General features: G+C 41.1%; 1 protein-coding gene across 1 annotated transcript in view; it reads right to left on the bottom strand.

Annotated features, from left to right (window-relative positions):
* Nucleotides 1-15,780, bottom strand: part of LOC132832133 (E3 ubiquitin-protein ligase znrf2-like) — a 196,470-nt gene that overhangs the window by 80,927 nt on the left and 99,763 nt on the right. The window contains exon 2 of the mRNA XM_060849868.1: nucleotides 7,534-7,629. Coding sequence (XP_060705851.1) covers nucleotides 7,534-7,629 — 96 coding nt within the window. The remainder of the gene's footprint in view (nucleotides 1-7,533; nucleotides 7,630-15,780) is intronic.

Here is a 15,780-nt window from a genome sequence, read left to right as displayed (position 1 = left end):
TACAATAAGACAAATCCTTGTACAAGGGAATTGTTCCAGTAAGGGAATCACAGCTGGGGAAAAGGGAAGAGCCAAGTTGAGGGACCTAAAGGAGAATTCTTGTCCCACTAACAAATTTAGTAAAATTGAGCATAACTCTGTTGGGGTCCAGGCAGGTTTGATTTGGCAGGGAACTTCTCATTTACCTTAGTGGATGCTGATCTGCACATTTAAAAAGGACACAGTTGGATTGGGTTGGGTATCCTTGCCATCTGCAAGTTTTAAAAAAATTATTCATTCACGGGCTATGGGCATTACTGTCTTCACCAGCATTTATTGCCCACAACAAACACCAGCTCCCTGGTCCTCATCCCTGGAACATCTGGATAAAAAGGATATGTACATCGGGCTTCTACTTACTAACTTCAGATCCAACCTCAATACTACAATCCCAACCAAACTAATCTTCAAACTCCAAGACCTGGGACTCTGCATCACCCTCTGCAACTGGATCCTCGACTTGCTGACCCACAGACCAGAATTAGTAAGGATAGGCAACGAGTCGTGAGTTCATGGAATGCCCTGCCAATAGCAGTGGCGGACTCTCCCTCTTTATGGGCATTTAAACGGGCATTGGATAGGCATATGGAGGATAGTGGGCTAGTGTAGGTTAGGTGGGCTTGGATCGGCGCAACATCGAGGGCCAAAGGGCCTGTACTGTGCTGTATTTTTCTATATTCTATATACCTCCTCCTCCTCCTCAACACCAGTGCCCTGCAAGGCTGTGTACTCATTCCCCCTTTTCTGTATTCCCTGTACACTCATGACTGTGTGGCCAAATTTCATCTGAACTCTATTTACAAGTTCACCGACGATACCACAGTTGTAGGCCGGATATCAAACAATGGCAAGACAGAATGCAGGAAGGGGATACGAGTGCTTGGTGGTGTGCTATAAAGATAACAATCTCTCCCTCAACATCAGCAAAACTAAAGAGCTGATCATCAACTTCAGGAAGCAATAAGAGGGGCACACCCCTTTCTAGGAAAATGGGGCTGAAGTGGAGATGGTCTACAGCATCAAGTTCCTAAGAGTAACAATTATCAACAATCTGTCCTGGACCACCCATGTTGATGCGACGGTCAAGAAGGCATCACTCTTTGTACGACAACTGCTCTGCTCAGGACCATAAAAAACTACAAAGAGACGTGAACACAGTCCAGTCCATTAAGCAAGCCTACCTTCCATCCACAGACTCCGTTCACAATGGTCGGTGCCGCAGGAGGGCTGCCAACATCGTCAAAGTCCCGCCCCACCCCCATTATAATCTCTTCCAACATCTTCCGTCAGGCAGAAGTACGAAAGCTTCAACACACAAACCAACAGATTCAAGAACAGCTTCTTCCCTGCTAGTAATAGACTTCTGAAAGGACCTCTCAAATTTCAAATCTAACGTTGATCTTGCTTTTTGTGCGCCTTCTTTGCAGCTGTAACTTTTTAATTCCTCACTCTGTTCAATCACCCTATATCTCTGTCATGGTCATACAGCACAGAAACAGAACCTTCACTCCGACCAGTCCATGCCAAATATAATCCCAACTTAAACGAGTCCCATCTGCCTACTCCTGGCCCATATCCCTCCAAACCTTTCCTAGTTATGGACTTATCCAAATGTCTTTTAAACCTTGGAAATGTCAGAAAGCTCATTCCACACACAAACCATCCTGTCTGTAAAACATTTGGCCCTCACATCTTTTTTGAATCTCTGTCCTCTCCCCTTAAAAATGTGCTGAAAGTGTGTTGCTGGAAAAGCGCAGCAGGTCAGGCAGCATCCAAGGAGCAGGAAATTCATCAGGAAGGCTTATGCCCGAAACGTCGAATTTCCTGTTCCTTGGATGCTGCCTGACCTGCTGCGCTTTTCCAGCAACACACTTTCAGCTGTGATCTCCAGCATCTGCAGACCTCACTTTCTCCTTAAAAATGTGCCCCTAGTCTTGAAATCCTCCATCCTAGGGAAAAGACAACTACCATTAACTCTGTCTATATCTCTCATTATTTTATAAACTTCTATAAGTTGGCATGGTCTGGCCATACTGCAAGTGAAACAAAACTTTTCACTGTATCCAAGCACATGTGACAAGAATAAATCAAATCTAATCAACTGAAGTCACATGTAGTCCAGACCTGTACCACATGTACCACATTCCCTTCCCTAAAGTACATTAGTGAAGCAGGCAGGTTTTTCCGACAATGGATTTATGAACATCATCAGACTCTTAATCTTGGATTTTATTTATTGAATTCAAATTCTACCATCTGCCATAATGGGATTCAATACCAGGTGCCCAGCACATTATCTAGATCTCTGGATTCCCCGCTAACTACACCACTGCCTGATATCTGTCAGATTAAGCATGCTAAAATTGAATACCATATACGTGAAGTGGTCCTGATATTGCTGTCTGAATGTTGCATTCTTTAGCTTACCATAGTTAGGCCTCCCACTTTTACTTTAAGTCACTGCAACACTAGACTGCATTATCCAATAGCAAATTAAGATTGCAATGAGAGGAAGCTTGAGCTGGTGAAAAACTCATAAAATGTAAGTATGCTGCTATAAAAATGGCAAATGGAAACACAATTAGAAAAAAAGTATCAACTTATTGGTGGGACAGACGGAATTCAGGAGCATGCAAAAGCTGAAATAACCTGCTGCTAAATGAATTAGTCAGGAGGAAACATTTTAGTAGATAACGTCAGATAATTTAATGCTTGCATGCATATTTACAAAAAACAATTTGCAGCAAATGCTGATAACTGTTGTCCCAGTTGTAACGATATCACAATATGAAAGGGTGGAAGAATGGGCAAATATGAGATGTATCAGATTAAGTTCACAGAAAAACACATCCACACAAAGAGTGGAAGTCAAACAACAAGAAACAATTATGGTAAAAACTTACTTTCAGCTACAAGTCTCGCCAGGAAATATCACCTAGTAACCATCTGGTCAACAGTATTCAAAGGACATATGCAACATTTGACACAGTTAGCATTTCCTTCCAGTATATTGAAGGAATACAGCCAAATCTAATTGCAAAGTAACTGAATGTGATACTTTATTTAGTCACACTGATGGAAACTGGTCATTTTCTCTAAGCTTCCCAGTGTTTATAGCTTCCTCAGAAAAGCACATCTGAGTCAGAATTGGAGTATTGGAGCAATGTCTTCACAATCGTTATTGCCACCTTAGCTTCTATTTCAATGCTGCCATACCTTGGGCTCTCACCACACAATCACATTCTGCAAAAGGAGAAACCATCTAGATTTTTTGCATTATTCAAGTATATGCCTCTACAGATAGCTCTGGGTTAATGCGCAATTTGGCTATAATGTCGCGAAAGAATTAGGAACGGTATTTTGGAAAACACTTCCCTTTGTTGGTAATAGCGAGATTCCGGCAGGGATCAGTTCGCGGACTTGGTTCTGTGCAAGTGAGGATGTGCACGCCGAAGTCTCTGTGCCGTTCTGCTCATGCACGATATCAGCACCGGTCTTCGTGCTGTTCTGATGTGTGATGTCAGCTGCCGGTAGAGAGGCTTTCTCTGAGAGGTATATTAGATTAGATTCCCTACAGTGTGGAAACAGGCCCTTCGGCCCAACAAGTCCATATCGACCCTCCAAAGAGTAACCCTCCCAGACCCATTTCCCTCTGACTAATGTACCTAACACTATGGGCAATTTAGCATGGCCAATTCACCTAACCTACATATCTTTGGACTGTGGGAGGAAACCAGAACACCCGGAGGAAACCCACGCAGACACGGGGAGAATGTGCAAACTCCACACAGACAGTTGCCTGAGGCGGGAATTGAGGCTATGAGGCAGCAGTGCTAACCACTGAGCCACTGTGCTGCCCACTGTCCAGGGAGCAGCTTTCTTACGGTTTTTAAATGTACAGTGTTAAATTTACTTTTGCTTCGTTAATAAATATGATCTCAGCCTACAATCAGGCTGTGCTATACTCTGTTAGACTTTTGGTGATTTCTGAGCGACTTTGAGATTTTTTTGTTGATCTGCCCCGAACATGATTTTTCCCATAGGCCCCATTATTTACATGAAGCGACTTTTTATTAAGTGAGATTTTGCTGGAACACAACTTCAGCATTATAGGAGAACTACCTGTAATTTGTTCAAATATCAGTTTCAATAGTGTACAGCGAGATGTTAGTGCACTGCACCGCCCTGACCGGAGGCAAGCAGCAGTGATGACAGTTTAAATGGTGAAGGAGGAAACACTTTAGAAGGAAAAACCTTTTAACAGTTTATTATCAATTTGCAAAACTACAACAATGTCACAAGTTCAGTCAGTAGGAACCCAACAACTAAGAAACTATTTAATAATTACAGTAGCAGTGCTGAAGTAAATTGCAGCTTCTCTCAGGATAGGAATAAAGCTTTTCATTGGTGCCAACTTATATTTGGATTTGAAAACTTATTCTGCAATGGGCATTGCTCTATATTTCATCAATTTCAATGCTCTCTATTACCCTTTGACCGACAGCTCACTGACAGATGGTGTATATAAACACGAAAAATAAAAAAAAAGTCATTCTCTATCTAGACGATGTTAATGACATCTAAGATGAATGGAAGAGCAAAGTGTGCAGAGGACTGTGAAAGCTTACAGAGGGACATTGATGGTTTAAATGAAATGGGCAAAAGGTCTGGCAGTTGGAGTACAATGTTAATAAACGTAAAGTCATCACTTTTGGTAGGACCAACAGTTAAAAGGGCTGTTACTCGAGTAGTAAAACAACGCAGCATGCTGCTGTGCAGAGGGACCTGGGTGTCCTTGTGCATCAATCACAGAAGGTTGGTTTGCAGGTCCAGCAGGTAATTAGGAAGGCAAGTGAAATGTTGTCCTTCATTGCTAAAGGGATTGAGTTTAAAAACAGGGAGGTTATGCTGCAGCCGTATAGGGCGATGGTGAGGGCACACCTGGAGTACTGCATGCAGTTTTGGTCTCCTTACTTGAGAAAGGACGTACTGGCACTGGAGGGGATGCAGAGAAGGTTCACTAGGTTGATCCCGGAGTTAAGGGTGGTGGCTGATGAGAGCCTGAGTAGACCGGGATTAATTCATTGGAATTTAGAAGAATGAGGGGGAATCTTATAGAAACACATAAAATTAGGAAGGGAATCGATAAAACAGAAGTAGTGAGGACGTTTCCACTAGAGGATGAAACTAAGACAAGAGGGATTAGCCTCAAAATTAGGGTGAGCAGATTTAGGACTGAATTGAGAAGGAACTCCTTCACCCAGAGGGTTAAGAATCTGTGGAATTCCCTGCCCAGTGAAATAGTTGAGAATTCCTTATTGACCACTTCTAAAGGTATGATAGATAACTATTTGAACAGTGCAGTAATTAAGGGTTATAGTGAGAGGGTAGGTAAGTGGAGCTGAGGCCACAAAAAGATCAGCCATGTTCTTATTAAATGGCAGAGGAGGCTCAAAGGGCAAAATGGCCTACTCCTGCTTCTGGTTCTTACGTTAATATTTCAGGGATTGCAAAATAACCACCATTGGCTGAATTATCACACCTAACTTTATTAAGATCAGGCACTTTCAGAATGATTGGTTCAGAACCTTGGAGTCAGAGTTATACAGCACAAAAAACAGACCCCCCCAGTCCAATTCGTCCATGTCTACCAGATATTCAAACTAACGTAGCCCATTTTGCCACTATTAGGCCTATATCCCTCTAAACATTTCTAATCATGCACCAATCTAGATACCTTTTAAATGCTGCAGTTGTACACGTCTCCACCACTTCCTCTGGAGGCTCATTCCATACACACACTACCCGCTGTGTGAAAAAGGTGCGCCTTAGGTTCCTTTTAAAATTTCCCTTCTCACATTAAAACTAGAGGGACTAGAGGTTTAGATTCCTCTACTCTGGGAAAAATACATTGGTCACTCATCCTCTCCATGCCCCTCATGATTTCATAAACCTCTAAAAGGGTTAGCTTGAAGCCTCCAATGCTCCAGGGAAAATAAACCCAGTCTATTTAGCCTCTCCCTATAGCTCAAACCCTCCAACACCAGCATCATCCTTGCAAGTCTATTCTGAACCCTTTCAGGTTTAACAACATCTTTTCTATAGCAGGGAGACCAGAATTAAACATAGTTTTCTAAAAGTGGGCTAAACAATGGCCTCTACATCCATAATATGACATCCCAACTCCTATACTCAATGCACTGACCAATAAAGGGAAGAATGCCAAATGTCTTCTTCACCATCCTATCTACCTGTGACTCCACCTTCAAGGAACTATGCACCTGCATATATAGGTCTCTTCAACAACATTCAACAGGACCCTACCATTAACTGTATAAATGCTGCCTTGATTTGCCTTGGCAAAATACAACACCTCACATTTATCTAAATCAAATGCCATCTGCCACTCCTTGGCCCAACTGATTAAGGTCAGTTATACTCTGAGATAACCATCTTCACTGTTCATTATACCACCAATTTTGGTGTCAACTGCAAACTTACTAACCTTACCTCCTAGATTCACATCCAAATCATTTATATTAATGATGAAAAGCAGTGGATCCACACCAATCCTTGCAGCACACCACTGATCACAGGTCTCCAGTCCAAAAAACAAACCTCCACCACCAACCCCTGTCTCCTACCTTCAGGCCAATTTTGTATCCAATTGGCTAGCTGCCCCGGATCCCATGTTATCTAACCTTGATAACCAGTCTATCACGTGAAGCCTTGTCAAGTACCTTACAGACAATGTCTACTGCTCTACCTTCATTAAATCTGGTCACTTCTTCAAAAAACTCAAGTTAGAGAGACACAATTTCCCATGCACAAACCCGTGCTGACTATTCCCAGCCAGTCCTCATCTTTCCAAATGCACATAAATCCTGTCCCTTAGAATCTCCTCCGACTCCTTACCCACCACTGACATCAGGCTCACTGGTCTATAGTTCCCTGACTTCTCCTTACCACCTTTCTCAAATAATGGCACTACATTAGCCAACATCCAGTCTTCTGGGACCTCACCCTATTGATGATACAAATATCTCAGCAAGGAGCCTAGTATTATCTTCCTTAAATTCTGACAGAGATCTGGGATACATTTGATCAGGTCCAAATGATCCATCCTAATTGGTTTTTAATCTATCCTAACTGGCTTACTGGATTTTTGTTTTGCACAGCACGCCCATGACTTTGGGACACTCCAAGATTGGCGTCTTTGTTGAGCCTGATGGATTAATTGCTTCAGAACAGGAACAATTAGTTAATGACTGCTCATCTCAGTCTTCAAAATGCCACATCCGCAGGAGAAAATATACATGATTTCTCGACAGGTAAGAAAGCCATCCACAGTGCAAAAGGTGAAACTGTAGGAGTACCAAACGGAGTTACTCATTGCATGTAAACAGCTGATGATGGCACTAAAAGTAGTATTTTGATGGACCATGACTTTTACAAAATGAAGCTCAGCATATCAAACAAAATAAGACTCCTTACCATTATAGGTCACCCTTGGTTTGGTCAGACACATGACAAGGTGCAAATCCATTTCATCCGTGGAAACAAACTTTGAGCACACAGGACACTTAAAACCTGGTTTAGAGATTTAAAAAAAAACACAGTTAAACATAACATAGGTTTAGATTCATAAAGAAAGCTTTATGATGCACAATAACTTATTTTAATCTATAGGTGATCTATTAAATGGCAGAAAACTTGAGATACAATTGCCTGAATTACCCTCACACAATCAAAGGTAACCCATTGCTCAAGACCACAAAGCTGCCTAGGACACATATAATAGATATGTTGCAAAGTAATTACTCAATCTCTTTATTTTGAAAAGCAAAGCTTAAGAAATTTGGAAAAGTGAGCAGAGGGATTCTGTCACTTGGAAACAATAATCCAACGCACTGCCAGTAGACCAGTAAATAGTTATAAACTCTCAGTGCTACTGCACAAACATGCCAATTTTGTTTTCTAATCACAGGCAAAGAAATTGAAGCAGATATTTATAACAACGCCATTACAATCAGAAGTGACATCACAGGATTTGATAATCGCCCTTCCTGGTGGCCTCCGTAAAATGCACCTTTCTCAGGCATGGTGCGACAGAATAGGACACCAACTCTGTTAACAGTGTAATCTTCACAGTTATGAGACTGGCTATATAATCCACATGTAATTTGCTCCTGCATTATTGAAGAGCTTTTCCGTAACATTGTATAGATCATTAAATTCATCAAGTGAGCTAGAGAAAGCACTGGGACAATCGTTAAAATAAGGGATCCAATAGTGCTGGAATGTGCCCTGTTAATTAAGGCCTATTCTTGTATGTTTAAGCTTTGCCCACAGAACTGCACACAAATGTGGACTGATAACACCACCAACAGCAGGAAAAATAGTAGATCTCCTGAACTAGCAAGTCGTATTGAGAAATGAATGGAGACAGAAGGTGAGTTAAGAGTGGGTGACTTTAATCAAGTATGAAAAAAGAAGAGCAAATGGGAAAGAAAAATCAGATTGTGCCAGAGAGAAACTAGGAGCAGAAAAATCCGTAAGGAAAAAGTATAAAACATATTTTAAGTTTGACATTTTGAAAAAGATTTTGCTTTACAATTCACATGAATGAGAATTGGAATTGTTCACTTTCTGAGTGTGGGAAGTTGATTGCATAATTACTTAATTCCATCTTTCAGCAAAGTCTTGGCCATTAATAGTGAAACTATTAAAAGCCCTGACTGTTATGAGTGCACCCTATTTTTACGATTCAAACAAAAAAAATTCAGATTCTGGTGAATAGTTTGTTTCAATAAAATTGCAACACAAGTGGAACATGCAAAGCAGTTTGCAGGAGTGTAATCAGACAAAACTTAATTGACTGTGCCCAAAATGCAGGCATTACAGAAGACGACTAAACATATGGGCAAGTAGATGGATCAAAGGACAAATAGGGAGAGAGCAGAGAGCTGTAAAAATAATTCAAGAGGTTTGGGCAGAGGCAGCTGAATGCTGGTTAAAACAGTGGGACAAAGAAATTTGAAAATTTCTAAGAGACCACACAGTTCATGAAATTGAATACCCCTCAGACATCTCTATCTATAACTCCCAAGCTTTCACTGGTGTAGAAAACAAGATTGTTGACTGCCTTCCTGCTAATGGCATTTGGCAAAGCTGCTCTCATTCATCAATAAACTGCACTGAAACGTAACGAGTCATGAGTACATGGCAGCATGATCAAAGTGACAAAACCTTTGAAGGTGCTTCCCTGTGGCAACAAACATAACTAAGCAAACCAAAAAACTTTCCAAAGGTCAACTCTGCTTAGTCTGAAGCGATTTGTTGCTTTCTTTGCAACCAAATGTTTAATAGCTAACTGAAGAATATTTCAATCTCCTGATCTACCTCCTTGTAATCTAAAGCAGAGTAATGCTTGACTACACTGAGGGCATAAAAGAGTATCAGTTCTTAAAATTGAATGATTAGAGTGTTTCAATTTTACTTCAAGTGAATCTAACATTGTTCATATGAACAAATTAAATAAAAACTCTTCTACCCTCATCTCCAATTATAAATACTTATGGTAACATCTATCTTAAAAACAGCTTTTGGAACTTGTCAAGTCATGATAGAGGAGTTGCAGTCCCACCACTACCAGGAGAGGTGGAAGTTTACATAGGCAACTGAGGGCTCTTATGGTATAGTGTTAGCACCCTGACTTCTAGGCCAGGAGGTCAGAGTTCAAGTCCCACCTGCTTCAGAAATGTGTCATAATTCTCACGCAGTGGGGAAAGACCACAGTTTGAGGTCTTTCTGCTGATGTTAAATGGGGAGGGGGGTGGGGGGGGGGTTCTGTTTGGTTATCAGGCCTTCCCGGTGCTTCAATTACATGTAAATATAATTTTATACGAGAGAGAGAGCTGCCTTTGGTTTCTTTGCCAGATAGAGTCAAACTCCAATGATTGTTTGTTCTTTGCCATATACTATTGTACAGAAACAAGCTGCTTTAGTGACCTTGTATGTATAGATTTTGTGATTTAATATATATTTTTGAAATTAAAAAATACATTTTCTGAGCAGGTTGTTTGGAAAGTATCTACACGTCTGAAGCATGTGGGACTTGAACCCAGGTCTTCTGGCTCAAAGGTAGAGTGACTACCACTACACAACAGCCCTGCTCCAGAGGGTATACATCTGAACAGATCAATTACAATATCTACTGTAAATAGACAACTGGCATTAGAAAAATGATCAATGGACTTTAGAGTAGAACATAAAGAGGAATTTACAACCTGTAATGGAAATTGAATATATATCCCAGTTCAATTATTTCACCCTTCTTTGTAATCCACCACAATAGTCTTGATTCTGTATGAGCGATGTATTTTTCAGTACATGAAACATTTGACATTTTGCCCAAGCCACAACAGAAGCAGAGCAGAACAGAACAGATTTAATCATGTAACAGAAAGCACATTTTAAAAGGCCGTCAGAGAAAAGCTCAACTCAGTTAATAATAAACTGGGCATTCTGTATTAAAACAGCACAAAACTAGAGACAGACTTAAAGAACGGGAACTTGTATTTAAGAGAAGAACCCATTTTGCTTTTACGCTGCTGTTCTTTTTATTACATTTTGCTGGTATTAGCAGATTACTACACTCCACACCACTTACATCTGCATAAGGACAGATTTTCCAGTTCTCTAACATACTTCACACTTGTGACATTAACAGTTTCCAGACTTTACAAGACAGATTTGACTTTCTCTCCCCAAATTTTCTCTAATGGTGACTCTCTGTTCACTTGTCAAAGTGGGGAAATCAGCTAAGATTCCTGCTTCCAAATACAATCTTGTGGGATCAGTTGGTTTCTTGGCTCACTGGGAGCAGGATTGCTTCTGAGCCAGAAGGTTTAAGTTCCACATGAGAGATTTGAGCATATAATCCAGGTTCAACCCACACTACAGTACTGAAGAAATACTACAATCTAGGAAGACTGGTCTTTTTGGATGAGTTACAATGCAAACTCAGAAGGCAATAGAGGGACATGCTTTCTGTAAATGAAGACAGCTTTAGTATGGAAGGGCAAAATGTGTCAGCACAGGCTTGGAGAACCAAAGAGCCCGTTCCTGTGCTGTATTGTTCTTTGTTCTTTGGACACAATAGCAGCATTCAAGAAGCACCTGGACAAAAAAGTCAATGTTCCCTCTCTGGTGATATAAAAGATCCTATGGTAATCTTTGTAGAAAAGCAAAAGTGGACGCTCATGTGTCAACTATTTATCCCTCATCTAACACAATCAAACAGATCTGACTGCTTGTGTGATTTGTTGTTGCTTGTTCACAAATCAGCCACATTTACCTACAACAGTGACTATGGACTGAACCTTACATTATTTATTTTGCCTAAGTGTCTAATTACCACTCGCTGTACCCAGAACAACTCACTGCCGATGGGTTATCAACCAATAGACCAGGATCCCTGTAATAGCTGTGCCATCCACTTTCAGTGCAAGTGAGGTGGTGTCCCAACTGAGTGAGCAGGTAGGGTTATTGATGTGGGGGTTTGGGGTGGGTGACAACAAGAGGATGTTGCAGGCAATGAGAGCAATTCCTGCCTTTGTGAGAGGTGGAAATATAGTATCACAGACAGAGTGAGTGAGTGAGAGGTATGAGAGAGAAAATAGGGGCACTAACCCTGGTGGAATGAAGATGGACACTAAGCGCTTTGCATTTCTGCAGATGGCTGAGACAGCACTGACCTGGTTGGCAACCCCAGACCAGGTTGGCATTGCCCATTGTTGTGACTTCAATTGTTGGTCCTACAGGAAGAGGATACCCTATCTGGGCATCACACCAGCCAGTGGGACCAACAGGATCCTGCCCACAACAAATGCGCCAATTTTTCCTCGTCTGCCAGAGCAAACATCAGAGACCATGCAGTGTTGTGTGGGTGCACAATGGCACCAGTGCAGGGGATACTGGCCCACCCCGAGTTATCCCAGTCATGGCAAGTAGTTTCAGGTATGGAGGTTGCTAAAAATCAGGTCAGAATCAGAACGAGAGTCGTGTCACAGGGATGAGGTAGGTCGTTGATGTGATGAGTTTGGACACTCGGTAGGTATCACACATGGAAACCCTCTGTGAAACTTGACAAAGTGCCCAATTTCTCTGAAAAAAATTGTTAAGGAATCCAGGTGGGGGTGGCCAGCACTTGAACCAAATATTTGAAAGAACACTTCCCACACTAGGAGTGAATCAAGCACAAATATATCACTCTTCTTTAAACAATTCTCACCCACTTTTCAATCTCCTTCTTAATATTATACAAGCCAGCACCGTTGCATGTTCAAAATTTACTTTTCTCAGAGGTGATCAGTCAGGAAAATTGGCAAAAAAGATGATGAACCTGGTTGCATTCCCACTCAATTAAAATAACATCTCTATTTTCTAGGCCACTCCCTCTGTCATTCCCAGTTGTCCTGACACACTTTTGCTGACAGATAGCACCTTATCTATATCAGAATTAAATTTCCAGTGACTCTTGTCATCTCCTTCAGTAATTGCTCTGACAGCACCAGACAAACATTCACTATTTTAACTATTCATTACCCCTATTCTTTCCAGGAATAATATCAGCTCAAACAAATCATCAGTGTTTGTCTTCACACAACTCTATTCCCTTTTCTGTGCACCATGAATGAGGGAATCTGTCAAGTCCTTTATCATATGGAAAATATTTTAAGATTGGAGCCCCATCGCTTCAGTTCCAATCTACAAAAGTGAAAAGCAGGAGAAAATCAAGCCATCTAGTCCTATTTTATCTTCTGGAAAAGTAAGCATGGTAATTGTTTGAAGTCAGTTACAGTCAATTCATGCAATGCTTTCCAGATCATTGAACAGCTTGCATTTTATACACAAAAGCGTGCCTTTAAAATGGAAAAATGTCCAAAGGTAACAATACAAAAGAAAAGGGAGATATGACCAAAGCAGAAGATATCAGGAGGAGTGACCAAAGGTTTACTTAAAGTGGTAGGAGTTTTGACAGCAGAGAGATGAAGATTTAAAGTGGTGGTGAGAGCCAGAGACAACCAATTCTGACTCAAGGAGAGCTTGCAAGGTCATAGAGCTAAAGGTCACAACGTCAGGGAGGAGGGAAACTGTAAGGGGATTTTAGTTCATGAAATTTTATATTTGAATTATCATGGGATACAGAAATGATCCGAAAAAAGTCATCTTCAACTTGAAATTTTATCTCTATTTTCTCTCTCCAGAGTCTCAGCTGTCGGATCTGCTAGATTTCACAAAAATGTCCTGAAACTGTAATTAAATTCACTGAATACGAAACGGCACCATGGACAAAGCACACTTTCATCCAGGGCAATTAGAAATGGACAATAAAAGCTGATCTTGGCAGCCAAGCCCACGTCCTATGACTGAATATGAGATCAAGCAATTTTATTTTAATCAGTTTATGAGAGGTCAAGAAAGATCACTAAGATATCTCTTCAGAAATATTAACTTGGCTTGCAAATTGAAAACAAATTAACAGTAACTTTTATTAGTGCCTTCAATTTCCCAAGATGTTTCATATAACCTCAGAAAAAACAGATGCTAGGCCAGAAAGATAATGAGTCGTTTGGTAACTCTGAACCAATTTAATCCCGTGAGGACAGGGACAACGGGCGAGCAGAACCGAGTACTGGCTTGGGTAAGGTCAATAAAACTTTTATTGAGTTGATCTTCAGCAAATGGAAATTGGGAGGGCAGGCAGTCTCAAGTCTGGAAATAACAAAAGCACATACGCAGGATTCAGGGATTGATGGCCTGATGTATTAGGCACAAAAAGGAGATACTACGAAATTGGAAGACATTGGTGTTTGTGACGCAGAAAGCTATGGGGGAGTTTTCTGGAGGTGAATGCATGGAATTGGAAGAAGGACCTATTGGTAGAGATGCTCTGGAATTGATAAGTTAAAGAAGAGTGGAACCAAGTGAGAATATTCCCACAATTTTGACAATGCCATAGGATTTAACAGCAGGGCAGAGAACCATTTGGCTTACTGCACCTGTGATAGCTCTGTGCTAGTAAGGCACAGTCCCCTGTTCTTTCCCCATTGAGTTGTGTTGGACAAGGACTGCGTGACTGACCGTGTTAAACAGACATAGGGGAAATAAAGCACTCTGGTCATGCTAACAAAAACTATTTCACAACAGTGAGAGGAGCAGAAACTCAATTGAAGAGAATCAAATAGAGGAATGAATTTGACCCATGAGTCAACAATAAACAGAGACCATGTTTAAAATAGCAAGACATGGATGATGAGGATTTAATTAGTGCAAGGAAATCGGTTCAGAGGGATGACATTGAAAAGGACAATACAGCCAGTGCCATTTAGATGAATTAACATTGAAGCCAGACAAAGTTGTTTGGAGAGTAATTTAGTGGGAATGAAGACAGGAGATCAGGAGGGGATATGGGGGTCATGGTGGTGAGGGTTGGGGAGAACTACAGGAAAATGGTGGCTCAGGACAAAGTGGGGATGTTAGGTCTATTTAGATATAAATTTCAGGTTTACGCTAGTTATACTTTTGGGTTCTATAACTGACCTCACCCCACCCCCCCACCCCCAAAGCCATATGTTCAGGAGTTTACCATTACCGCGCAAATTGTTCTACTGGATTCTTCCTACTCTTCACGCTGCTTCATGGTCACAGGAGAGCTGATTACTGCAGTCCAGAATCACCTCATTATTCATCTTCTTCAAGAATGCTATTGTCCACTAGCAGCACTCAGTCTTGAACCCAGCCGAGGTTAAAAATTGTACCAGCTTGACTGATTTTGTAGTCAAAATCAACTAACATGGCACAAACTGGGGTTCGTTACTTGCATCAAGTTCTGTCCATTGATCATCTTCTATTAACTGACCTGCAATCGCTTCAGGTCCAGCAACATCTCAATGTTAAGATTCTCATCGGTATTCACAAGACCTATGGCAACATCCCTTCTGCTTTGGCCTTCTCCGCCCCTGCAATTCTGCCTCTTGCACATCCCTGATTTTTATTGCTTTACCACAGACTCATCTTCAGCTCCCTCCATAAACTGCTCTGCCTCCTCCAAGATACTTCTTAAAACAAGCTATTGGTCACATATCCTAAAGTCACATACAGTATATGATTTTGTTTCAAATTCTGTTTAATAAATCTCCTTTAAAGCACCATGATATATCACACTACATCAAAGATTCTTTACAAAGTGTGAGTGGCTATTGCTGGAGTCAGGGATGGTGCTAGTAGGCTTGACTGAGATAACCATCAGTTGGGTTTGCGGGGCACAGGTCTTCTTCATTTTTATTTTCACAAATAAAATATCAAGAATACCCAGGAAGGAGAAAATAGATTCAGAGTAAAGCAAGTGGCAATTGAGCTAAACATACTTCAGCTATTTAAAAGAAATCATATGATTTTCATTTCTAGTTTCTTGTGATGAAGAAACCCTCAGGGGCTTGTGGTACAGGAGTTTGAAATATTATCCCACTTACATCATGTAAAGGCATGATGACTGATCTCTCTCACTGTCCTGTTTATTACAATCAAGGTGCTTTTCTCAGGCTTCAGTCCAAATAAATTGCTGAGGCAGCATAAGGAACTTGTGATTACACACCAGAACTTGAGGATGAAAAGCATCCTCAGCCACCCTGCCTTCCTCACAGCTACACCAGTTCATGATGTGTGTCTCCGAAA

Source organism: Hemiscyllium ocellatum, chromosome 34 (assembly GCF_020745735.1).
Source record: "Hemiscyllium ocellatum isolate sHemOce1 chromosome 34, sHemOce1.pat.X.cur, whole genome shotgun sequence".
Classification (NCBI taxonomy): domain Eukaryota; kingdom Metazoa; phylum Chordata; class Chondrichthyes; order Orectolobiformes; family Hemiscylliidae; genus Hemiscyllium; species Hemiscyllium ocellatum.
The sequence above is the reverse complement of the archived record's forward strand: the minus strand, read 5'-3'. Positions and strand labels throughout refer to the sequence as shown.